Below are 23,470 nucleotides of genomic sequence, written 5' to 3'. Positions count from 1 at the left end.
GATTTGAGCACTGGCACTCTTGAAAAAAAATTAATATATTCTTCGTTTTATAAAATAAAATTATATTAGCTACTAGGCATGTGTTTCGAATGAATTCTCTTAAATTCAAAATGGAACTTTTTTCCTGATTGAGAATTTAAATTTCAAATCGTGAATAAATGATTTATTCTACATTCATGTTTGATTTTTGACATGTTCTTAAATTTATTTTGGAATTTGGATTTGATTTCTGGTTTAAAATCTATTTTTTTTTATTTTATTTATTTCTGAATTGATTCTTATGTCCGAAGATTTAAATTATTGTTTTATTGAAATTATATTTCGTATTCGTTTTCTGGTGAAAATTTTAATTTTTAATTTACAAACTAGCAGCTTAAAATTTATTTTCAAGAAAATTTCTGATTCTGATTGATTTGAACAATTTATTAATGACTTCCGGAAAAAGTATTGATTTGAATATTTGATTCTGATTAGTTTAGAAAGGTTACAGTTAAATTTATCATTTACTCAATTCTGTGTCATGGGTATAAGTAGGAAAATGGTTTACGAAACAAATTTTCATATTTATTGTGCATTTTTTGGTATTGTTATTATTTCAAGCTAAATTTCAATTGCGTCAATCCGTACAAGAAAATACTAAAAGAGACTTTCTTCATTCAGGGGTCACCTGGTCAAAAGTAAAATAAAATCTAAAGGACCATCGTCTTTTTTCTTCTAAGGGAGAAGCGGCCTATATGCGCCTATTAAGCAGAATACTGATTTAAAACAAATAAAACATCGAATGTATGTACAAAAACTATATTCACGTGTGCAGGCATTTGTTTTCTATACATTTTTACATACATTTTTATGTAAAAATTTCCTTCCATTTTCGAGAAAACGATTTTATTATGACTGTTATCTAAAATGTCGAAACTCCAACGGTGTGGTAGGTATAATGAAAAATTGTCCAAATTTTCAATAACTTGGGACAAATTGGGCGCAATATTGCATGCAACGAATTTACAGTCTGCCGTGCAGAAAATCGGAAGATCGAGTTGTCTGGATTGAAAATTTGAAATAAATTCGAATATAACATCTTCAACAAATTTCATTTTTTGTGTTCATGTCCCTGGCAACGATTTGAAGGATATGAGTGAGAGTAAAATCTTGCGCTTTCTTGCATTCTTCCGAAAGGTACACTTAGAAAAATATTCCTATGTAGTTCATAAGATTCTCTTATGAACTGGCGCCAAAAGAACTATCATTGAAATTCATAAGAATGTCTTATGATGCGCATGAACTCTTCAAATGAACACCTTCTTCAAGGTTATTGTTTTTCATAAGAGGGTCTTATGAAAACAGGATATAATAAATAAAAAAAAAATTATGATTTTTTATATTTTCATTTCATTTTTCTGGCTAACTCGTATGAAATGATTTTAAGTTACCATCAAGTTTTTTAACAGCATCCGGTCCTTTTGCACTTTTTCCGAAAAGTAAACAAAAAAAAAAGTTAACAAAAAAAGCATTTAAGTTAACAAATATACTTTGAAGAAAAATTTCAACTCACAATAACCATTAAAAAGCTCACAATCAAGTTTCACTCGAAATCTTAGAACTTCATGGGGAGTGCTTCGTTACACGATGAAAAATAAGATGGAATGAATGAATTTGTTCATTATATTTGCACAAAGCCGTTTCTTCTATTTTTCATAAGCTGTTCTTATGAAAACTGAGAATTTCATAAGACTCTTGTGAACAATAATTTTGCACTCTAAAAACGGTTCACTGGACGCATCTTATGAAAATTATAATAAGAATTTGCCTGAGTGTACGAATAAGGTGTCGATTAACGCGCAATAAGGCATTTCTCCACTCGTCAAACGAACATCTGATTTTTCATGTAAACATTTTCTCGGCATATCGTGGTAGGATGAACATAACAACAACATCACGCATGTTCAATGGCCATATGGTAACGAAATAAAATTGGCAATGCAATTCTGGTGGTTTTGCAAGCGCACCTTGGTGAGGAGAACATAAAATCTTTATCTAATTAATTGTAAATTCATAAAAAGTTAAGACATGAAGGTATGTTAATGATTTTAACTAAAGAAGTTTTTAAAAGAATGCATTGAACGGTGCTTATCATCAAAGATAGAAATAGTGACCAGTTGGTGTTTACATTTTTTAATACAAAAACAAAAAGTTACCCTAGCACAATCTGGCTCAGGAAATAAATACTCTATAGGGCTCATATTGCACATATAAATATAATAGCATCTACACAAACAATGAACTTTGAATGTAATAGATTCAACTGTAGTGGTATAAATAATTCAATTGTAAACATGATAGATTTATCTACAATCATTTTAGGCATTCAGTTATATATATATTATTCCATTATTTCAGCATAATTATACCAATTACACTAGTTTACAAAATTTTAAAAAAATCGTGAACTTGATTAACTGACCAACATTTTTAATGTAAAATTGGGCGCTGAATCCGAAAATGAAATTGAAAAAAATCTCAGTAGAACCGTTTTTGAGTTATGCTCCAAATATGAAATTTCGGAAAAATAAAAAAAGTTTTTGTACTTAGATTAAAATATCTTGAACGGCATAACAGAAATATTAAATCTCTCTTTTTCATATTGAAGGTGAATAAGTTTTCTATCGATCATCTGAACACTGTTTTTGCGTTTGACCAACAGTATTGCTGATATTAGTGACTTTATGAGAAAAAAATATATAAAAAACGCATTTTTTTAGAGAAAATTTTGTTTCAACGAAAGTTTTAGACTCAATGGTAGCATTTTAAAAATCTGATTTTCTCTTGTGCTTGAATGTCAATTTAAAACAAAGATTTCAAGTGGTTATTTATCAAAATCTGTTGAAAATTGAAGTAGTTATGGCTACTTTACCATAACTGTAATTTTTGCAGTTTTTAATAATTTAACGAACCGCAGTACACTTATCATGATATGATAAACATGATAAATCTCACTCGCTCCAAGTCAAAATTATTTATTAGCTTACCAGAAGGTCACATGCCAAGTTTCAAGAAGATCTTACCGTAGGGAGGGGTTGCTTAAGTCTCAAACGTGAATAAAATTTTGAGGTATTTTGCCCGGAAGGAACGAAAAATACAGGTTTTTCATCAATAACTTTTTTCATCACTAGCTGATTGTTTTTTATGGTTGATTTTCTTAAAGCCCAAGTTGAGACAAATATTTCACCCGAAGACTGTAACTCGATTGGATTTGAAACAGAAAAGTTATTGCGGTTCAAAGGCCGCAAATTTTGTCCAACACGCAATGAGTACTTTTTACGCATTGCGTTTTATACGACAATTTTCGACCAAAATACAATCTTTGAACCGCAATAACTTTTCTGTTTCAAATCCAATCGAGTTACAGTCTTCGGGTGAAATATTTGTCTCAACTTTGGCTTTAAAAAAATCAACCATAAAAAACAATCAGCTAGTAATGAAAAAAGTCATTGATGAAAAACCAGTATTTTTCGCTCCTTCCGGGCAAAATACCTCAAAAATTTAATCACGTTTGAGACTTAAGCAACCCCTCCCTATGGTCAGATCTTCCTGAAACTTGGCATGTGACCTTCTGGTAAGCTAATAAATAATTTTGACTTGGAGCGAGTGAGATTTATCATGTTCCATTCTTCCTATACTATGATAAGTGTACTGCGGTTCGTTAAATTATTAAAAACTGCAAAAATTACAGTTATGGTAAAGTAGCCATAACTTCTTCAATTTTCAACCGATTTAGATAAATAACCACTTAAAATCTTTGTTTTAAATTTACATTCAAGCACAAGAGAAAATCAGATTTTTAAAATGCTACCATTGGGTCTAAACTTTCGTTGAAACAAAATTTTCTCTAAAAAAATGCGTTTTTTATAAATTTTTTTGTCAAAAAGTCACTAATATCAGCAATACTGTTGGTCAAACGCAAAAACAGTGTTCAGATGATCGATAGAAAACTTATTCACCTTCAATATGCAAAAGAGAGATTTCAAATTACTGTTATGCCGTCCGAGATATTTTAATCTAAGTAAAAGAACTTTTTTAATTTTTTCGAAATTTCATATTTGGAGCATAATTCAAAAACGGTTCTACTGAGATTTTTTTATATTTCATTTTCGGATTCAGCGCCCGATTTCACATTGGAAATGACCTTCAGTTTATTGAGTTCAAAAATGCTGTAAACTAGTGTTATCAAAGTGTAGTTGATTTTATCGCTTCCATTGCTGATTGACAAATTTTTGATAGTTGATTTTTTCAATCAGCGGAATTTTAACGAATGTTATATTTTGACTATCCGTGCTTATGCGTGTAGTGTACATCCAGCAAAAAAAAATAATGCCGGTAAATTTGCAAAAGACTACGCGTTCATAAGCAAATTCGTCGGCGAAATTCAATTCATTTTCTTCGAAAAAATCGACGAAGGCGGCCCGATAGGAAAAGAGTACTCACCGGAACTGTGAATTGCAATAAGATCCCATAGAAAACTCAAAAGGAATCGTAAGTTTTTCTTGCATTTTTTAAAACATTTAGTTCTGGAAAAAAAATTGTTTTTTGTCTTTAAGCATCGACAAAATAAAAAGTTAATGTATGTGTGTTTGTGTCCTTCAGGGAATTTTCTCCAAAGTGTCCCCAAAATTGAATCCAAAACAGCGGAAGGCTACGCTTGCTGCCGGTTCGGAAAATCATATTAGCAGAAGAGCTAATCAAATGGATCAAAGTATCGGAATAGGTTGATTTTTATTAATAAAGTTTAAGAATGAAACAAAATGGAAAAAGCATATTGCGAAAAAAAGTAGAGTTAAATTAAATATATGAGGAGAGTCAAAAATAGCTATAGTTGAGCTCATTAATTCAATCATAGGAATAAAATTGAATCTATCATATTTATTGTTAAATCAATCATACAACTGTAGTTGAATCTATCATATTTACAATTGAATCAATTATGTCATCACAGTTGATTCTATTATATACATCGTTGATTACGTAAGGTCAATCAGCTGTTTGTAGTTGATTCTATTATATTTATAGTTGAATGCATCAAATCAATCATACAAGTATAGTTAAATGAATTTAGCGACCCTCGAAAAGCGTCGAGCCGAGTTGCAGCAAACTTTAATTTTCGATACCCTAACCTGCCGAATTGATTCATCATATATTCTCCAACGTGTCAACATGTACGTCTCGACCCGAACACTTCGACAACGCCAGTTTCTCTGGATCCCCTATCACCGTACTGCATATGGCCGAAATCACCCGTTGGATAAATGTTGTGAACGTTTCAATTCTGTATACCATCTGTTTGATTTTAACATGTGTAAACGTAGTTTTAAAATAGCTATAAGTAGTGTTCCTTAATCTTAAGATACAAAGTCTGTAAGGTTCATTCACCAAAGACAAATCAATAAATAAATAAATAAAAAAAATAAATCTATAGTATGTATTGTTGAATGCACAATATCAGTCAGATAATTTATTATAAATATAGTCAAAAGTTTAATATGTATAGTTGGTCGAAAAGTATTTCGAAATATAATTGAAAATAAGTGGGTTATTGTTGAAAATACTATGCTTTATTCTCCGTGTAGGACTGTTGCGGCTGATTGTTTGCTATGATTTGGCCATCCGGTGGAAAACGACGGAATTGGCTTAGAAAGTGCAAATTTTACAAACTGCTTTTGCTGATTGTTTGTTTTGTTTGGCCTTCTGGCGGAAAAAGACAGGATTGGCTTAGGAAACGCTACTTCTGATTTTTTTTTATTTGGATTTTTAAGGCTACTGCTGCTGTTTGTTCTGGATTAGCCTTCTGGTTGGACTGTTTCTATGAACATTATCGAATTATTGAAGCTCTGGTAAACAGAGACAGAGTGACAAGAAAAGAACAGTTTGAGAACGCTGTTGCTAAGAATGTTTTTTTTTGCGAATTGCTCCGGCTATGGTCAACAAAAGCAGAAGGATAGGAAAGGCACAAATTGGGAAGGTTCTTGTGAAAAAATAATTCGGATTGGATGAAGAATATGCAGAAAATAAACAAAATTTTAAGATTTAAAAAGCTTTTGCAGAAAATGGAATGTAGAATTGAGATGAGGGATATTTGGGATAAAAAATTTTGTATTTTAGAAAATAAAAAGTCTGTAAACTGTAGATTCTATTGAAAATAGAGTTGAGAAGGAATGATCCTCCAACAGAAATTAAATAAAATGTGTAGGATGGAGAATAAAGATGTAGAATATGGAATAAAAATTAAGGATATTTTGTAATAAAGAAAAAAACAAAAGTCTACGCGTAAAAAGTTTTAATTGAGAATAGAGGTGAGAAGGAAGTAGGGATGAGATGAAGGATATGTAGAAATAAATCAAATTTAATCAAAAATAAAATAAAATAAAAGTTGTATACGGCAACACTGAAGATAAAAAAAAATAAAATAAATGTCAATTCCCACGTTTGTTATTTTGGCAACACTAGACAAAACAAACAAAAAAAAGTCAGTCTTTGATCTATTCCTATGAGTGAAAGACGTGTCTGAGTGATTCTCTTAATTGAAATTCATAAGAATCGTAAAATCACGACAGTAAGCTCGATTCTCACTTCCCTACGTTTGTTTCCTTGGGAAAACCCACTTATCTGGGGAAGTGAACCACAAAAAGTCATTCGCCCAGTGTTACGTTAGTTCGTTACAGTTTCGGGAAAATAAAGTGGGAGTTCTCTTGACTAATCTAAAGTGTTTCCTTCAGTCCAGCATTTCTTTATTCGAGTGCCCACCCTGAGACTAGAGGGGGGTTGGTTACAAGGGTTATCATTTGAAATAGGAAAAATCAGGAAGTAAAAATTAAAGAAAGTGAAATCCTTAGAACTTGAGAAGAAGAAAGTTGTTCTGAGTTTAGTCAATTATTTTTATTTATGGTTCAAAAGGTAACGTTACGAAGATATCATAATATTTTATCGAATTTTAATCCTTCCAAAAAAATTATGCAAATTTATGAGCCTCGTGCCTGTGTTTTTGTCTCTCCAAAGTATCTCGTGATAGATTGTCATTGGCTCAAAAATCTTCCTCCTAACATGGCCGTAAACACGTGGAGCACAACCAATCGTGTGCTTTCTTCCTTGGTGCTGCTGCTGCCAAGATATTCTTGCTAAAATTTAGTGTTTGCCTCGTGTCGTAAAGTACTGACCAACCGAACCGTAAAACAGTTTTGCTCCGAACCCAACCCAACCCAAAATGGACGATGTCGACAGTAGTTTATGAAAAACATAATCGTAAACAACCTCGTCGTCATACCGAGTAGTTACAAAATATTTTTTACTTTTTATATATTTTTCGGTTTCGCTTCCTTCACCAAAAATAACCTTCCTCAGGGCGAAAAAAAATAAGAAACCATCTGTTAGATTGTTGCACACAAAATTGTCAACGTTATGGTTATTTTCCGTGTATTTTTTCCCACCGTTTCATTTTTCATAGTTTGTGGAGATTGAAACTGGAAAAGCTTCGAGAAAGAGAGAGTGAGGAAAAAAAGATGGAAAATCCACACTGCTGGCATGTTCCCAAAACAGGACGCAATTTTTCTAACAAGTGGCTCCGCTGCTCATTGTCCACAGTAATGTCTGGCATCTGAATGGCATTTGTATGGATGGGAGAGAATCTTTGAGCTTTAGCTGCTTTAGTACCAGAACGGAAACCGGAATGTTTTTCAGAGGGATTTCGAGCATTCCCTTTTTGCTATAGTTTGTTTGTTCAATTCTGCCTTTTTTTTCTATCTAGGTCAAGCACAAACAATCTACGAGTAAGTTGGTACCTACTAACACTCACACATATCACTTCAAGGGCCCGAAGCTTCTTTATTAGGCAAAAGGCATCAATGGAATGCTAGATTCGGTCTCCGGGAGCATAAATGGCATCAAAGATGCTGCCCGAGTTTATGCCGTTCTATTAGGGGATAAGTGTTTCAAGGATACTTAAATAAACTGCTTCAGAAAGGAGATGCAATTCAGCAGCAACGACCTGAACACTTCCTGTTTATGATCTTCCCGGATAATAAAAAAAACTCAAACAGTTTGAACCGGATCGGGATGTTGTCGATTTGCAGTACTTATGCGTTATGAAAAGAGGAATGGTTAGGTTGAGGCAGTACTAAGTGGGGTAATTGTGAATATAATTACTCAGTTTTTCTGATAAGCTTGAATATTTTTTTCTTATGGTTCAAACTCTGAAAAGCAATAAAAAATGAATGACTGGTGTCCTTCTTTATTTTAGGTTTTCTTTTTCATATTTTTAAGGTGAAGTTTGTGGCATGCGATTCTTGTTTTATAATGACTTTTAGTGTTAGCTATATTCCTAAATTGAATCCATATCTAAACACTGCCTATTGCCAGTTAAAATTAACTGTTCAGAAGTTTTGGATCAATTTGAGTTTAAAATAGCTGGAAAGCATTTTTTCACAAAACCTCAGTTCTATAATTAGAAGAAACTCATAATGTATCGTGTATAGGCTATTTTCAAGATTTGAAAAATTATCTATATTTTGGAAAACAAGTGTTCATAACCACCCCGTAGCTCTAAAATTAAGGGGGTGAATATGAATACTGCGTTGTGCGTGGGTGGAATATATTTTACAGAAAATCATATTAGGGGAAAACTGTGTACTAGACGCACCCGTATATAATTTCTATTTACAGCGATACCAATCAACTAAGAACCAAATTGAAAGTTTAAAACAATTCAGGGATCAGATTTACCTATTATTAAAAAGAAAGAACATGATAAAAACATGATGTTGACTTTATTTTTAGTAAAAAACTAAAACAGCCAGAAAACAAACCGCGGGGTAGAACGCTTAAACTAATGGACAAGAGCGCACCATACCGAAAGGGTGGTAAAAATGGAACAATGATTATACGAAATGTTATAATAGAAACATTAAATGTTTAGTTACATGTTCATCGTATTTTTATAAACTAACTATTCTTTGGCAAAAAAAAACATTTATTATTGCAAAACTTATCGAAAATTTTGCTTTTCAAAATACACTTCAAACGCCTTCAAGTAGGCAACGAAATTCAATTTCTTGACTTAGGGGAGGAGCGAGCTAAATGCGCCTATTAAACAGAATTCTGATTTAATCAAATATTACATCGACTATGTGTACAAAAGCTATATATACACATGAGCAGACATCTGTTTTCTATACATTGGAGTAATTTTTTTGTTTAAATCTCCTTCCGTTTTTGAGAAATTGATTTTATTACTGTTGTCAAAATTGCCGAACCTCAAAACGTGCGGGCTAAACGCGCCTATTTTTGTTTTAGGTAAAATATCTGTTATTTGGCAATATTTCTGTACAATTTCATTGGAAATACTAGAAACTGATAACTTTTATACGACAAACCTGAAGTTTTATAAAAATCCATGTCTTTTATAAATTTATGGAATGAATAAAATTTAGGGTTGCCATAATATGGAGGAATTTCATTCCTAAGATAATTTTTATCAAATCTGTTTTGGGATCTTCGATTTGCTCTTAAGATGTTAAATAGAGCTTAGATTTGAAGTTTTATTGATAAAAATCATATATTTATTCTATTTAACCTGTTATTATAGGGTAGCGGCATTTTACAAACATGATGGGGACAAACAAAACCACTATCTTATTCCACTTTCCCATCATTATGAAACCATCATAAAAGCTTAAAGTTGTTTTACCTCTAAAGTTCATTTGAATAAGAAACAAAAACCACCCAATTTTTTGTTTTGAGCTTCTTTACGTATAATTTTTAAAAGTCAAAATATTACATCAAAAGATATCAAAATCATGTATGAATTTTTAAAACTTTTTGAGTTGGTTTATTCATGAATTTTTTTTTCGCCTTATGTTCAAAGCGTATTACCCTCAAAATGCATTGATTAGATTTGTTGTTGACGAGGGCATCAATTGATAAGACATGTCTCAAAGCGATTTTAGTTTCTCAAAGACATGAATTTTATTGATGGCTGTAACAACAAAATTTATATAACTAGATTCGCAAGTTATAATAGTAACTTATCAATGGACTGACAACATTTGAACAGCTTTGAGACCCTACTTTGACAAAAGGTGTTTGCCGGCCGATTTTCGAAAAACCGGTCGAAAGTCGGAAAGTCGATTTTCGACCAAAATTTTTTGCAAGATAACATTGTTTATTGTATTTTTTAGTATTTTGGCAACAAAATTAGAAAGTCGATTTTTTCGGTTTCCTTTGGCCACCCCTGAGGTGATTTTTCAAGTCCTAGAAAGTCGATCTTTGACAAAAATTTTATTTCGAGATAACTCCTGATTACGACGTTTTAAACATTTTTAAGCCATTTGGCATCAAAACTAAAATTACGATTTATTTTTCGATTTTTTGGTACCCCAAATGTGATTTTTGAGAGTATATGTATATGATCGGTTATCGAAATTCGACATGACTCATTTGGCTGCCACCCTGAAGTACATATGTAGATGTAATCTCTCAAAAAACACTTTTTTGTAGAGTCAATGGCATTGATATGAGACATGTGGAACCTATCGAAGATCACCTTATCCAGTCAGTTCATTGGTCCCAATTATACAGTTTCCCCTGTGGCATCCAGTGATGCCATTTAAATCGGAATTTTTAAACCCAAAAAATCTGTTTTCGGTATGAAAAATCCGAAAATCGGTAATACTTTGGTGTCATTAAAAATAAGTTTTTGGAAGTGATTCTGAAAACTGTTTATACAAATTTAGGGTTTTATTCTGAAAACTGTTATTTAATTCTTTTTTAAATAAATGCCTTATAGTGTCTTGTGCGCTAGCTTTTTTCTGTTGATCATACATTTTTAATTAGTTTTTAAGAGTTGATAGAAGGTTTAAACTATACTTGCTTGTATATTTCTTTTTTAGAAATTTTTGCAAAACCGTTCCGTATTTTTAACTCAAAATCGACCATTTTCGCACTGAAACTGCTGGCCAGAAGTTTGGGATCTTCAAAAACATAAAATTTTTTTGGCCATATCTCAGCCTTTTTATGATGATATTTTCCTTTTTATCTCATTCGAACGATCGTGAGCAAAACCTTCTTCGTATGTTTTTGGCAAAATTTATTTGTTACCTTAATATGACATAAAATTAGCTTAAGGTTGGAACACTTTCCAAAAACTCCACTTATTTGATTTTTATCTCCGATCAAGATTATGAAAACTACACTTAAAATTCAAACCCGATGATCTCAGGGTGGGCTGGATCAAATTTCAAACTTCAAATTTCACTTGAATGTCATACTTATCAAAACATATTTGTTGAAATTTGTGCAAAAATTTTGCAATGAACTTAAAACAAATAAAATAGCTCTTTAAGTCATCGTCCAAAAGTTTGAAATCATCCTTTTAGGATCTGTATTCTAAAACATGCGATTTTATTTCATGCGTATCTCTGTTTTTAAACAACGGATTGTTTTTCTGGTAAGCTGATTTGGAAACCAATAAGTTAAACTTGCTTTGGTCATGTTTAGATGAATAAATATTTAAAACTAACATTATCAAAACTTAGCTAAAGTTCGATCATTTTCCGATCATTTTCACCTAGCAGTCCGACCGGTAAATAAATACATCCAAATTTGTTCTGACCATAGACTTGTAATCTTACAAGTTATTGCAGATCTGTTGGGCTTATTTGCTTACCTCTTTGGCTCTGAGGGCCTTCATTGTAAAAAATTTACATACTGAAAAGTTTATTTTGATTTCTCAAATATTAAAAAAAATCCTAAGCTCCTTTATAATATTAGCAATCAATAAATTTCTTCAAGTTATCGATTAACACATGATTTCTTATAGGTTAAGGTTGCCAGATTGCCCGGATTTTACCAGGTTTGTCCGGATATTTAATACTAAATTTAAGAACAGTCTTGCTCGGAATTTTTTGAGCAAGTTTTATAAAAATAATCATGAAAAGTTTTTTGGAAGCCTAAAATGCGGTTCAAAATCTATCGATGAGTTTTGATGAAAAAAAAATTTTTTTTCATAATTTTTGTAGAAGAATTTCTGAGTTTTGAGAAAATTTGCTCAGATTTATGGTCGTCAATTTGAATTTGAATGACCGGATTTTGCCAGGTCTTTATATAAAAATTGCCCGGCCCGAATACGTGCTGAAAAAATTATGGTAACCTTATTATAGGTTTGATCATTATAGAGTGCGCTTTACAATTTTCTTTTTGTTTTCATGATTCTGGAAACTCATACCTCATTAGATAAACTTGCGCTGGCGATTATAAATATTATAGAACTAGCTGATCCCATACGAACTCCGTTTCGCTTTCAACTTGGAATATGTTATGAACAGTTTGTATGAAAGTCAATTGCCAAGCACTTTCCAGATGCACTTTCGAATACATCGTTAAGTCATAATTGCAAAAATATTGGACTGTCGTCTGTCGTCTGCTACGAAATTTGAATTCAGGAATCAATTGACCGTGTCAAAAAAAAACACATGTATAAATTTTGACTCGATCTTGCATAACAACGCAATTATTGCCAAAAAGTTAAACCCCTTTCTGTGGCCTCTTATACAATCTTTGATATCTGAAATCGATAGACCTTCTCTCAAAACTCCCGTGTGCAAATTTTCAAAGCAATCCATTACATAATAACGTCAATATTGCTAAAAACAGTGAAAAATTAATTAATAAGGACGACCCCTTTCGTCGACCCCTGACAAAACATATGACATCTGAAATCGATTGCCCGTCCCCGAAAAATACCGTGTGCAAATTTTCATCCCAATCCGATTTCAAATAACGACGAAATATTGAAAGGTTAATATGGACGACCCCCTTTGCCGGCCCCTTAAACTGAATATTGCTCGTCCCTCATAACTTTCGTGTACTAATTTTCGTTTGAATCCGATGTATAATAACGACAATATCGCATTAACATCGAATAGTTAATATGGACCAACCCTGTTTATAATTTGGATATATGAAATCAATTGTTTGTCCCTAATAACTCCTATGTGAAAATTTTCATCCCAATCCGATGTATAAGAACGTCAATATCACTAAGATATTGAAAAGCTGATATGGACGACCCCTTTTGCCGGCCCCTTACACTGAATTTGATACCTCGAATCGATTGCACGTCACTCAAAACTATCGTGTACCAATTTTCAGCTGAATACGATGTATAATAACGTCAATATCGCAAAACAGCGAACAGTTAATATGGACGACCCCTTTGGCTGACCCCTCACACAAAATTTGACTCCTGAAATCAATTTCCCGTCTTTCAAAACACTCATATGCAAATTTTTAACACGATCCGACGAAAAGTAACGTCAATATCGCGAAAACAATATTTGTCTTGTATGGACGACCCCCTTCAGAAGGGGTCATCCGAAAATCTAAAAACATTTTTCATCATTCCTGGTCCTAATGAGCATCCATGCCAAATTTCAGACCTCTAGCTCTTAAGACGACTGAGTCTATAGAGGACAAACAAACAAACAAACAGACATACAGAAATTGCTTTTTATATATATAGATATGTTAAAGAAAATAGCAGTTTTTCAACTTGCTCCATGAAAAAAATATTTCCTAATTTCAACAGATAGTTAGCAACTTATAAATTTGTCTTCTTTTAACGACTATTGAAAAAAACGGCTTCTTTCCTTTAAAATTTGAAAGTTATTCTACTGAAATATTGAAACACGTTCACTTAACATAAAAGAAAAGCTTCAAGTGTTTCTCATTTAACTAACACTATAATATTAATTGTTCGTCTTCAATTTGACAGGAAACCCAATACTTGCGATTGTGTTGCTTAAACTGTAATTTATCTTATATTTTGTAGAGGAGAGTGGGGTATCAGATTCTACTTTTTTTCATGCGTCATAACTTTTTTTTATTAAAAAAGATAAAATGAAAAAGACAAATGGCATAGTTCTCTACACTTGTAACATATCATTAGACAATAAAATGTGTTCTTTAATAATTTATTTAAACTTTCCCGAGTGTGTTTTTTTATGGCATTTTGAAAAATGACACGTAAAGTTTGTGAGTTGACCCAAAACTATCATTTCATAGTTCATTTAGTTATACTAAAGCAATTCCAGGTGAGGAAATAATAAAGAGAGTTGTGTATGATTGAATTTTTTCTAAGACCTGGCTCGCGACCGTTTTGGCAAAAATCTTTTTATATGATTCATATTTGTCTCTATAGCATTCAATTAATTGACAGAATAATTTACATGATTCTTCATTTGTCATAAGAAAACTTTACAGATTGGGAATATGTATTTCAAGATATGAATGTGTAGAAAAATTCCACGTTATGTGGCCCATGATTCGCCACAAGCTAAAGTTTGCAAATTAGTAGCCATTGAGTGACTTATTGTTATTTCATGAACATTTCCTTTGTGAAAGAACAAGACAAATTTAAAATCGTAAGCTTATGAGCATTAGACTGAGTCGATTTGGGGTAATTTTTGAATTTCTCAAACCGTGGTCTTAAAAGCTTCGTTTTGATCCAAAACTAATCCATGATTTTTTGCGGAATTTTTAAGAAACGTTTTCATGAGTAAATTTGAACTTTTTGGTTAGTATGGGAAAATTGAATATTTTGTACTGAAAACTCAACATCATTTTCGTTTCTTCTATGAAAACGAGTCTAAATTTTCCGCTGAAAAACTATGTTGCAGACCGTAATTTCGTATCTACTCGAGCAAAAAAGTTATTAGGTGTTGAATAGAAATATGTTTTTAGGCATTGAAAAACAATAAATTCAATTGACACCACTGCCGGGTGCTTAGCGAAGTTTTGCATGAAAAGTAGTCCTGGAATACCTTAGTGTCCTGGAATACCTTAGTTTTGAAAACTCAAGTTCAAACCTTCTTTTTTTTTTTTTTAATATTTTTGAAGCGGCCCACCACACTCCCCCACACCAAAAGGCTCAATTGAGCCTCCTGGTAATGGACGCTACTGTTCTCAGCATGTCTGGCAGCAAAAGGCATTAAAAAGTTATACGCGAGCAAAATTTAATTCATGCTGAGAACGTAATAATAGGTTATTTAATGCGGGGAAATGTGACGATACTAATTAAACTAACTGACACCATGAATCTCAATGGAAAGAGATTTCCTTTTAAGAGATTCATGTTAAAATTAAATTTTACTATTCTTTACAACAACAATAAAACAAATTTACAAAAAAAAATAAAATTAATAAGATTTTAAATGTTATACTAAATTTTACATAAATTATTGCTACAAAAAATTTAAATTTAACCATGAGTTTGAAAATAAGCTTGAAATTTCAAACCAGATTGCCATACTACCATTTGCAGCTCAAACCTAGGTCTGCAATTTATGCATAAAATCGAAACAGAATTTTTTTATAGGAATCTAGTCACGGTCATATTTTAAATTTAAACAATTCAACCTTTAAATCTGCGTGTGTTGTTCGAAAAATGATTTCGTAGGTATGTTTAAATTTCAATTCTAATCTACAATGATGCTACATTGAATGTCTCTTCCCGAGCAGACTTTGAAGCCAAAACGTGACCAAATTAAGCCATGTTCACCAACATGATACCAACATTTTGGTATTTATTTCCCTAAAATAGATTCAACAGCAAAATGATAGCAGCATATGGTGTGTTTTTTTAAGTAAGCAAAGCTAGGTATCTCAAGGATTCAATGATTTTCCAATGATAGCATACCTTGACCAAAATGAGGCTCGAACAATAAGCGGAAATGTTCAGAGTTTTCTCTGATTAATGTTGAATTTTGTCTGGAATCAGAATATAATATTCTGAACTCATAATTTCCTATCCTGAGCGAACCATTATTATGAGATAGTACTTTATTTTGCTTAATCTGCTTTGTTAGCTTAATCTAGTATTTAGAATCTAGTTAGTAATCTAGATTAAAGACGGTACAATAGTAAAATTTTAGTGTCATTCTTCATACAGCTTAGTCATGCCAAATTATGGTTATATTGAAAGTTTTTCTATACCTCGTTTACTCGCCTTCTCCAAGAAATTATTGAGAGCTCGGCGATGTCTGCTTTAGCTGTGTATTGGATCAAAAAGTGGCTTCATTTTGCTCTCAAAACTCATTTGAATCGTTTGCTAAATGAGGTATTATTAAAAAAAATGCTAAAAAAATTTACTTTCAAATATTGACCAACACAATTTGCATATCAATTATCATATAAAAATAGAAAGTAAAGTTTCAATCGAAATTTTAATATGTGTGAAATGGTCTGAGGGTTTTTCTATATAAGATTTATTGTATCTATTTTCAAGAAAATTTCACCTAGCTCTTTTCTGTATTTGAAAAATGATGCCTTCACTCTGTTTTAAAGAAAGGGTTATCCTTGTAAATGAATCGTAGCCTTATAATCATTCTGTACCAAATGCTGTGGAGCATTAAATTGGTATGAATTTTCTCTGCGTGCTTTTCCGGGGAATGTGCAAACAGAAAGAAAATCTGTCAGCTGCGGTTTGTAAGAGCTGTATGTTCTTTGAAATGATTGATGTAGAAGAGATTCTCGCTGCAGTTCCTGCAGTTCGTTGCAAAAGGATTTATTCAGCTCAAGCTTGGCTGATTTCTCTTCAGGAATAGCTTTTCCCTAGAAACAAGATATTTTGCCAATGGGATTAATTTTCTTGTAGGCTCTCCGAATCCATCCGATTGAGATTGACTCGATATTTGGAAGAGGATTTCCGCCTACGATGAAACAAATCTTCAATGGCTTGTTGAGTTGGCAAAAGTGTGGCATATGCGATTTACGAGGAAAAGTTTAAAAGAAGTCCGATTTTCATTTTTTATTTGACTGAACGAAAATCGAACCGCCAGGAAACGATCGATATGGTGCTGGTAATCTTCTTCCTAACCGCCATCAGCAGTCAAACGGTTCCATTCGAGAAACCATTCGACCAGAAGGCTCCACCTTACAAGTTATCTTCTAACGCAGGAAATTTCGAAGAACAAAAATACATTAGGCCTTATCCTCCTTCAGCGGCCACCCTGAAGCCACAACTACAGTAGGTGCGTAGGCAGCTTTTCTGATTATGGCTCAACCTTCTACAACCGAAAGATTCGAAGGAAAAAATCGGCGATGCCCAGGCCGTGTTGGAATAATTTAACATTTGCGTTGTGCAAATTTCGGTATCGCTGCGTAAGCGGTAGACGAAAAAAATGAACGTGATAACGAATGATGTAGGTTTTTTTCCATCTCATCCATCGAAAATGACTGATAGTCTTTACTGCCAACAAGAGTCGAACTGAGACCTGTTGGCCTCATGTTGGTCTCATTTCTTTGTTATTTTTGAGGTCGTTTTTGTCATTTCTTCTGTAATATTTGAGTAAAATTAGTGTCATTTTTGTGTTATTTTTGTGTCACATTTGTGTCATTTTTGTGTCAGGTTTGTGTCATTTTTGTGCCATTCTCGCATTTATGGGTAATTTTTATGCCATTTTTGTGCCATTTTTGTGTGATTTTTGTGCGATTTTTGTGTCATTTTTGTAATTTTTGTCATTTTTGTCATTTTTGTCATTTTTGTCATTTTTGTCATTTTTGTCATTTTTGTCATTTTTGTCATTTTTGTCATTTTTGTCATTTTTGTCATTTTTGTCATTTTTGTCATTTTTGTCATTTTTGTCATTTTTGTCATTTTTGTCATTTTTGTCAATTTTGTCATTTTTGTCATTTTTGTCATTTTTGTCATTTTTGTCATTTTTGTCATTTTTGTCATTTTTGTCATTTTTGTCATTTTTGTCATTTTTGTCATTTTTGTCATTTTTGTCATTTTTGTCATTTTTGTCATTTTTGTCATTTTTGTCATTTTTGTCATTTTTGTCATTTTTGTCATTTTTGTCATTTTTGTCATTTTTGTCATTTTTGTCATTTTTGTCATTTTTGTCATTTTTGTCATTTTTGTCATTTTTGTCATTTTTGTCATTTTTGTCATTTTTGTCATTTTTGTCATGTTTGTCATTTTTGTCATTTTTGTCATTTTTGTCATTTTTGTCATTTTTGTCATTTTTGTCATTTTTGTCATTTTTGTCATTTTTGTCATTTTTGTCATTTTTGTCATTTTTGTCATTTTTGTCATTTTTTCATTTTTGTCATTTTTGTCATTTTTGTCATTTTTGTCATTTTTGTCATTTTTGTCATTTTTGTCATTTTTGTCATTTTTGTCAATTTTGTCATTTTTGTCATTTTTGTCATTTTTGTCATTTTTGTCATTTTTGTCATTTTTGTCATTTTTGTCATTTTTGTCATTTTTGTCATTTTTGTCATTTTTGTCATTTTTGTCATTTTTGTCATTTTTGTCATTTTTGTCATTTTTGTCATTTTTGTCATTTTTGTCATTTTTGTCATTTTTGTCATTTTTGTCATTTTTGTCATTTTTGTCATTTTTGTCATTTTTGTCATTTTTGTCATTTTTGTCATTTTTGTCATTTTTGTCATTTTTGTCATTTTTGTCATTTTTGTCATTTTTGTCATTTTTGTCATTTTTGTCATTTTTGTCATTTTTGTCATTTTTGTCATTTTTGTCATTTTTGTCATTTTTGTCATTTTTGTCATTTTTGTCATTTTTGTCATTTTTGTCATTTTTGTCATTTTTGTCATTTTTGTCATTTTTGTCATTTTTGTCATTTTTGTCATTTTTGTCATTTTTGTCATTTTTGTCATTTTTGTCATTTTTGTCATTTTTGTCATTTTTGTCATTTTTGGCATTTTTGTCATTTTTGTCATTTTTGTCATTTTTGTCATTTTTGTCATTTTTGTCATTTTTGTCATTTTGGTCATTTTTGTCATTTTTGTCATTTTTGTCATTTTTGTCATTTTTGTCATTTTTGTCATTTTTGTCATTTTTGTCATTTTTGTCATTTTTGTCATTTTTGTCATTTTTGTCATTTTTGTCATTTTTGTCATTTTTGTCATTTTTGTCATTTTTGTCATTTTTGTCATTTTTGTCATTTTTGTCATTTTTGTCATTTTTGTCATTTTTGTCATTTTTGTCATTTTTGTCATTTTTGTCATTTTTGTCATTTTTGTCATTTTTGTCATTTTTGTCATTTTTGTCATTTTTGTCATTTTTGTCATTTTTGTCATTTTTGTCATTTTTGTCATTTTTGTCATTTTTGTCATTTTTGTCATTTTTGTCATTTTTGTCATTTTTGTCATTTTTGTCATTTTTGTCATTTTTGTCATTTTTGTCATTTTTGTCATTTTTGTCATTTTTGTCATTTTTGTCATTTTTGTCATTTTTGTCATTTTTGTCATTTTTGTCATTTTTGTCATTTTTGTCATTTTTGTCATTTTTGTCATTTTTGTCATTTTTGTCATTTTTGTCATTTTTGTCATTTTTGTCATTTTTGTCATTTTTGTCATTTTTGTCATTTTTGTCATTTTTGTCATTTTTGTCATTTTTGTCATTTTTGTCATTTTTGTCATTTTTGTCATTTTTGTCATTTTTGTCATTTTTGTTATTTTTGTCATTTTTGTTATTTTTGTCATTTTTGTCATTTTTGTCATTTTTGTCATTTTTGTCATTTTTGTCATTTTTGTCTTTAAAATTATTTTTCCCAGACCCTTAAATCCTTAAATCCTACCCTGTTTTTGCCGCAAAATCAGATCTGCTGATGTGGTCGACCAAGATTGATGCCAACAGCCTGGCGAGAAGCATGTAAATTTGTGTTGCCATATCTTTTCCGTTTCGGCACGTGCTGCATGGAGAGGAAAATTTCGATGTAATATTTTCTGTTGAGGATCGGATTTGGGGCTCTAAAAATATCATCTCTCGCCACGGGCCATGATTGTGTGTGGCCGGAAATAGCAGAGCAATTTTAAACCTATCGTCATCGCATTAGGACGAGATTTTTTCAACGAATGGTGTGAGTGTAGGAAAATTTTCATTACAGTTTAAAACTTTCCCAATTCAGTATGTACACCTACACGATGAGTATTATGGACAAAGTTGTTCTTTGCGCCTACGGCATCTTTTTGATACAGTTTCATGCCCAATTGTTTATCTTAAAATTGAACAAAACTGAAAGAAAGTTGATTGAATGTCTGAATGTAAGGCGAATAAAAAGTTGATATTTCTGCTAGCGAAATCATAGAATTGGAATTCTCAAAATTGAATGAACAAACATTTACCAAAATGGTTTCCATCTTTTGGTATATCTCAATCAATTGAAAGGAACGAGTAAGAAAAATTCCAATCAAAATTTTGAAATCAATTAGTTCAACTTGAATTGAAATTCCAAACGAAGCCCAAAAATAACATATAACTTACCTATTAAACTCTAGGTTGACCAAAGTCCTCCTCAAATTGAAATTCCTGTCGAAATTGAGGGCAAATAGACTTTCAATGATCACCGCAATCCATCCATCTTCCCACCCGGATCTGGCTTCAGGTTTGGGGTTTTGGATTGTAAGTGAAGGAAGCAAACTTGAGAAACTCTCGGTCTCGGTGTCCATTTCCTGGAAACAATCAAAGCTTCGACGATACGTTCCGATTGGAATGGGAGAAGAAATGGCTCAGATAAACGCCCGGACCTATCAACTCAAAGACTAGGGTGGACTTACAAGTGGTGATTTTACCGCGAAGAAAGTGAATCTAAAGTTTTTTGTCATTGTTTGAGATTTTTATTCCTGCATCGACCATACTCGAAACGAATTGTATTAAGTCTCTAAAAAATTTTTTTATTATTATCGAAATTCTGTTTATGACTCTGTTCTTGAATGTTGACTTTCCACTCTCGATTTTTGACTTTTAACCCTTGACGCTCTTCTGTCGACTTTAAACGAATAAATCTCGACTCTCAAGTCGCGAGACTTGAGGCCCTACATTATCGACTCTCGACTTTCGATTTTCGACTCTCGACGCTCCATGCATCACTCCAGCCTTGACTCTCGACTCTCGACTCTCGACTTTCGACTCTCGACTATCGACTCTCGACTCTCGACTCTCGACTCTCGACTCTCGACTCTAGACTTTCAACTCTCGACTTTCGACTTTCGACTCTCGACTCTCGACTCTCGACTCTCGACTCTCAACTCTCGACTCTCGACTCTCGACTCTCGACTCTCGACTCTCGACTCTCAACTCTCGACTCTCGACTCTCGACTCTCGACTCTCGACTCTCGACTCTCGAATCTTGACTCTCGACTCTCGATTCTCGACTCTCGACTCTCGACTCACGACTCACGACTCACGACTCTCGACTCCCAACGCTCGACTCCCGACTGTCGACTCTCGACTCTCGACTCTCGACTCTCGACTCTCGACTCTCGACTCTCGACTCTCGACTCTCGACTCTCGACTCTCGACTCTCGACTCTCGACTCTCGACTCTCGACTCTCGACTCTCGACTCTCGACTCTCGACTCTCGACTCTCGACTCTCGACTCTCGAATCTCGAATCTCGACTCTCGACTCTCGACTCTCGACTCTCAACTCTCGACTCTCGACTCTCGACTCTCGACTCTCGACTCTCGACTCTCGACTCTCGACTCTCGACTCTCGCCTCTCACCTCTCGACTCTCGACTCTTGACTCTTGACTCTCGACTCTCGACTCTTGATTCTTGCTTCTTGCCTCTCGACTCTTGACTCTCGACTCTCGACTCTCGACTCTCGACTCTCGACTCTCGACTCTCGACTCTCGTCTCTCAACTCTCGTCTCTCGACTATCTACTCTCGACTATCGTCTCTCGACTCTCGTCTCTCAACTCTCGACTCTCTTCTCGACTCGCGATTCTCGACTCTCGACTCTCGACTCTCGACTCTCAACTCTCGAAACTAGACTCTCGACTCTTAACTTTCAACCTTTCGAACATTTCTCTCTCGTCTGTTGACTTCCAATTCTTGACTCTCGACTCTTGACTCTCGACTCTCGTTTCTCGACTCTCGTTTCTCGACTCTTGACTCTCGACTCTCGACTCTCGAATTTCGACTCTCTACTATCCACTCTTGACTCTCAAATCTTGACTCTCGATTCTCGACTCTTGACTCTCGACTCTCGACTCTCGATTCTCGACTCTCGACTTTCAAATCTCGATACTCGAATCTCGACTCTCGATTCTCAATTCTTGACTATCGACTCTCGCCTCTTGACCCGCGACTCTCGACTCTCGACTCTCCATTCTCTGCATTCACAACTCTCGACTCTCAACTCACCACTTTCGAATCTCGACTCTCGACTCTCGACTCTCAACTCTAGACTCTCGACTCTCGACTCTCGACTCTCGTCTCTCAACTCTCGTCTCTCGACTATCTACTCTCGACTATCGTCTCTCGACTCTCGTCTCTCAACTCTCGACTCTCTTCTCGACTCGCGATTCTCGACTCTCGACTCTCGACTCTCAACTCTCGAAACTAGACTCTCGACTCTTAACTTTCAACCTTTCGAACTTTTCTCTCTCGTCTCTTGACTTCCAATTCTTGACTCTCGACTCTTGACTCTCGACTCTCGTTTCTCGACTCTCGTTTCTCGACTCTTGACTCTCGACTCTCGACTCTCGAATTTCGACTCTCTACTATCCACTCTTGACTCTCAAATCTTGACTCTCGATTCTCGACTCTTGACTCTCGACTCTCGACTCTCGATTCTCGACTCTCGACTTTCAAATCTCGATACTCGAATCTCGACTCTCGATTCTCAATTCTTGACTATCGACTCTCGCCTCTTGACCCGCGACTCTCGACTCTCGACTCTCCATTCTCTGCATTCACAACTCTCGACTCTCAACTCACCACTTTCGAATCTCGACTCTCGACTCTCGACTCTCAACTCTAGACTCTCGACTCTCGACTCTCGACTCCCAACTCTCGACTCTCGACTCTCGACTATCGACTCTCGACTCTCGACTATCGACTCTCGACTCTCGACTTTCGCTCTGAACCTAAACTGAACTGAACCTTTCGAACTTTTCTCTCTCGTCACTCGACTTCCAATTCTTGACTCTCGACTCTCGACCCTCTAGTCTCGACTCTCGACACTAGACTCTCGACTCACGACTCTCGACTCTCAACTTTCGATTCTCGACTCTAGACTCTCGACTCTCGACTCTCGACTCTCGACTCTCGACTCTCGACTCTCGACTCTCGACTCTCGACTCTCGACTCTCACCTCTCAACTCTCGACACTCGACTCTCTACTCTCACCTCTCGACTCTCGACTCTCGACTCTCACCTCTCGACTCTCGACTCTCGACTCTCGACTCCCAACTCTCGACTCTCGACTCTCGACTCTCGACTATCGACTCTCGACTCTCGACTTTCGACTCTGAACCTAAACTGAACTGAACCTTTCGAACTTTTCTCTCTCGTCACTCGACTTCCAATTCTTGACTCTCGACTCTCGACCCTCTAGTCTCGACTCTCGACACTAGACTCTCGACTCACGACTCTCGACTCTCAACTTTCGATTCTCGA

The 23,470-nt window shown here is 33.9% G+C and overlaps 2 protein-coding genes across 2 annotated transcripts in view; both read left to right on the top strand.

Annotated features, from left to right (window-relative positions):
• The window catches only part of LOC129741381 (adenylate cyclase type 3-like), a 92,412-nt gene extending 75,343 nt beyond the window's left edge, over positions 1 to 17,069 (top strand). The window contains exon 9 of the mRNA XM_055733106.1: positions 16,878 to 17,069. Coding sequence (XP_055589081.1) covers positions 16,878 to 17,069 — 192 coding nt within the window. The remainder of the gene's footprint in view (positions 1 to 16,877) is intronic.
• A 409-nt stretch (positions 17,070 to 17,478) lies between these two features.
• LOC129741380 (alpha-tocopherol transfer protein-like) overlaps positions 17,479 to 23,470 on the top strand; it is a 17,980-nt gene continuing 11,988 nt past the window's right edge. The window contains exon 1 of the mRNA XM_055733105.1: positions 17,479 to 17,482. Within this exon, the coding sequence (XP_055589080.1) occupies positions 17,479 to 17,482 (4 nt within the window). The remainder of the gene's footprint in view (positions 17,483 to 23,470) is intronic.

The sequence above is a fragment of the Uranotaenia lowii genome, chromosome 2 (genome assembly GCF_029784155.1).
Source record: "Uranotaenia lowii strain MFRU-FL chromosome 2, ASM2978415v1, whole genome shotgun sequence".
Classification (NCBI taxonomy): domain Eukaryota; kingdom Metazoa; phylum Arthropoda; class Insecta; order Diptera; family Culicidae; genus Uranotaenia; species Uranotaenia lowii.
The sequence above is the reverse complement of the archived record's forward strand: the minus strand, read 5'-3'. Positions and strand labels throughout refer to the sequence as shown.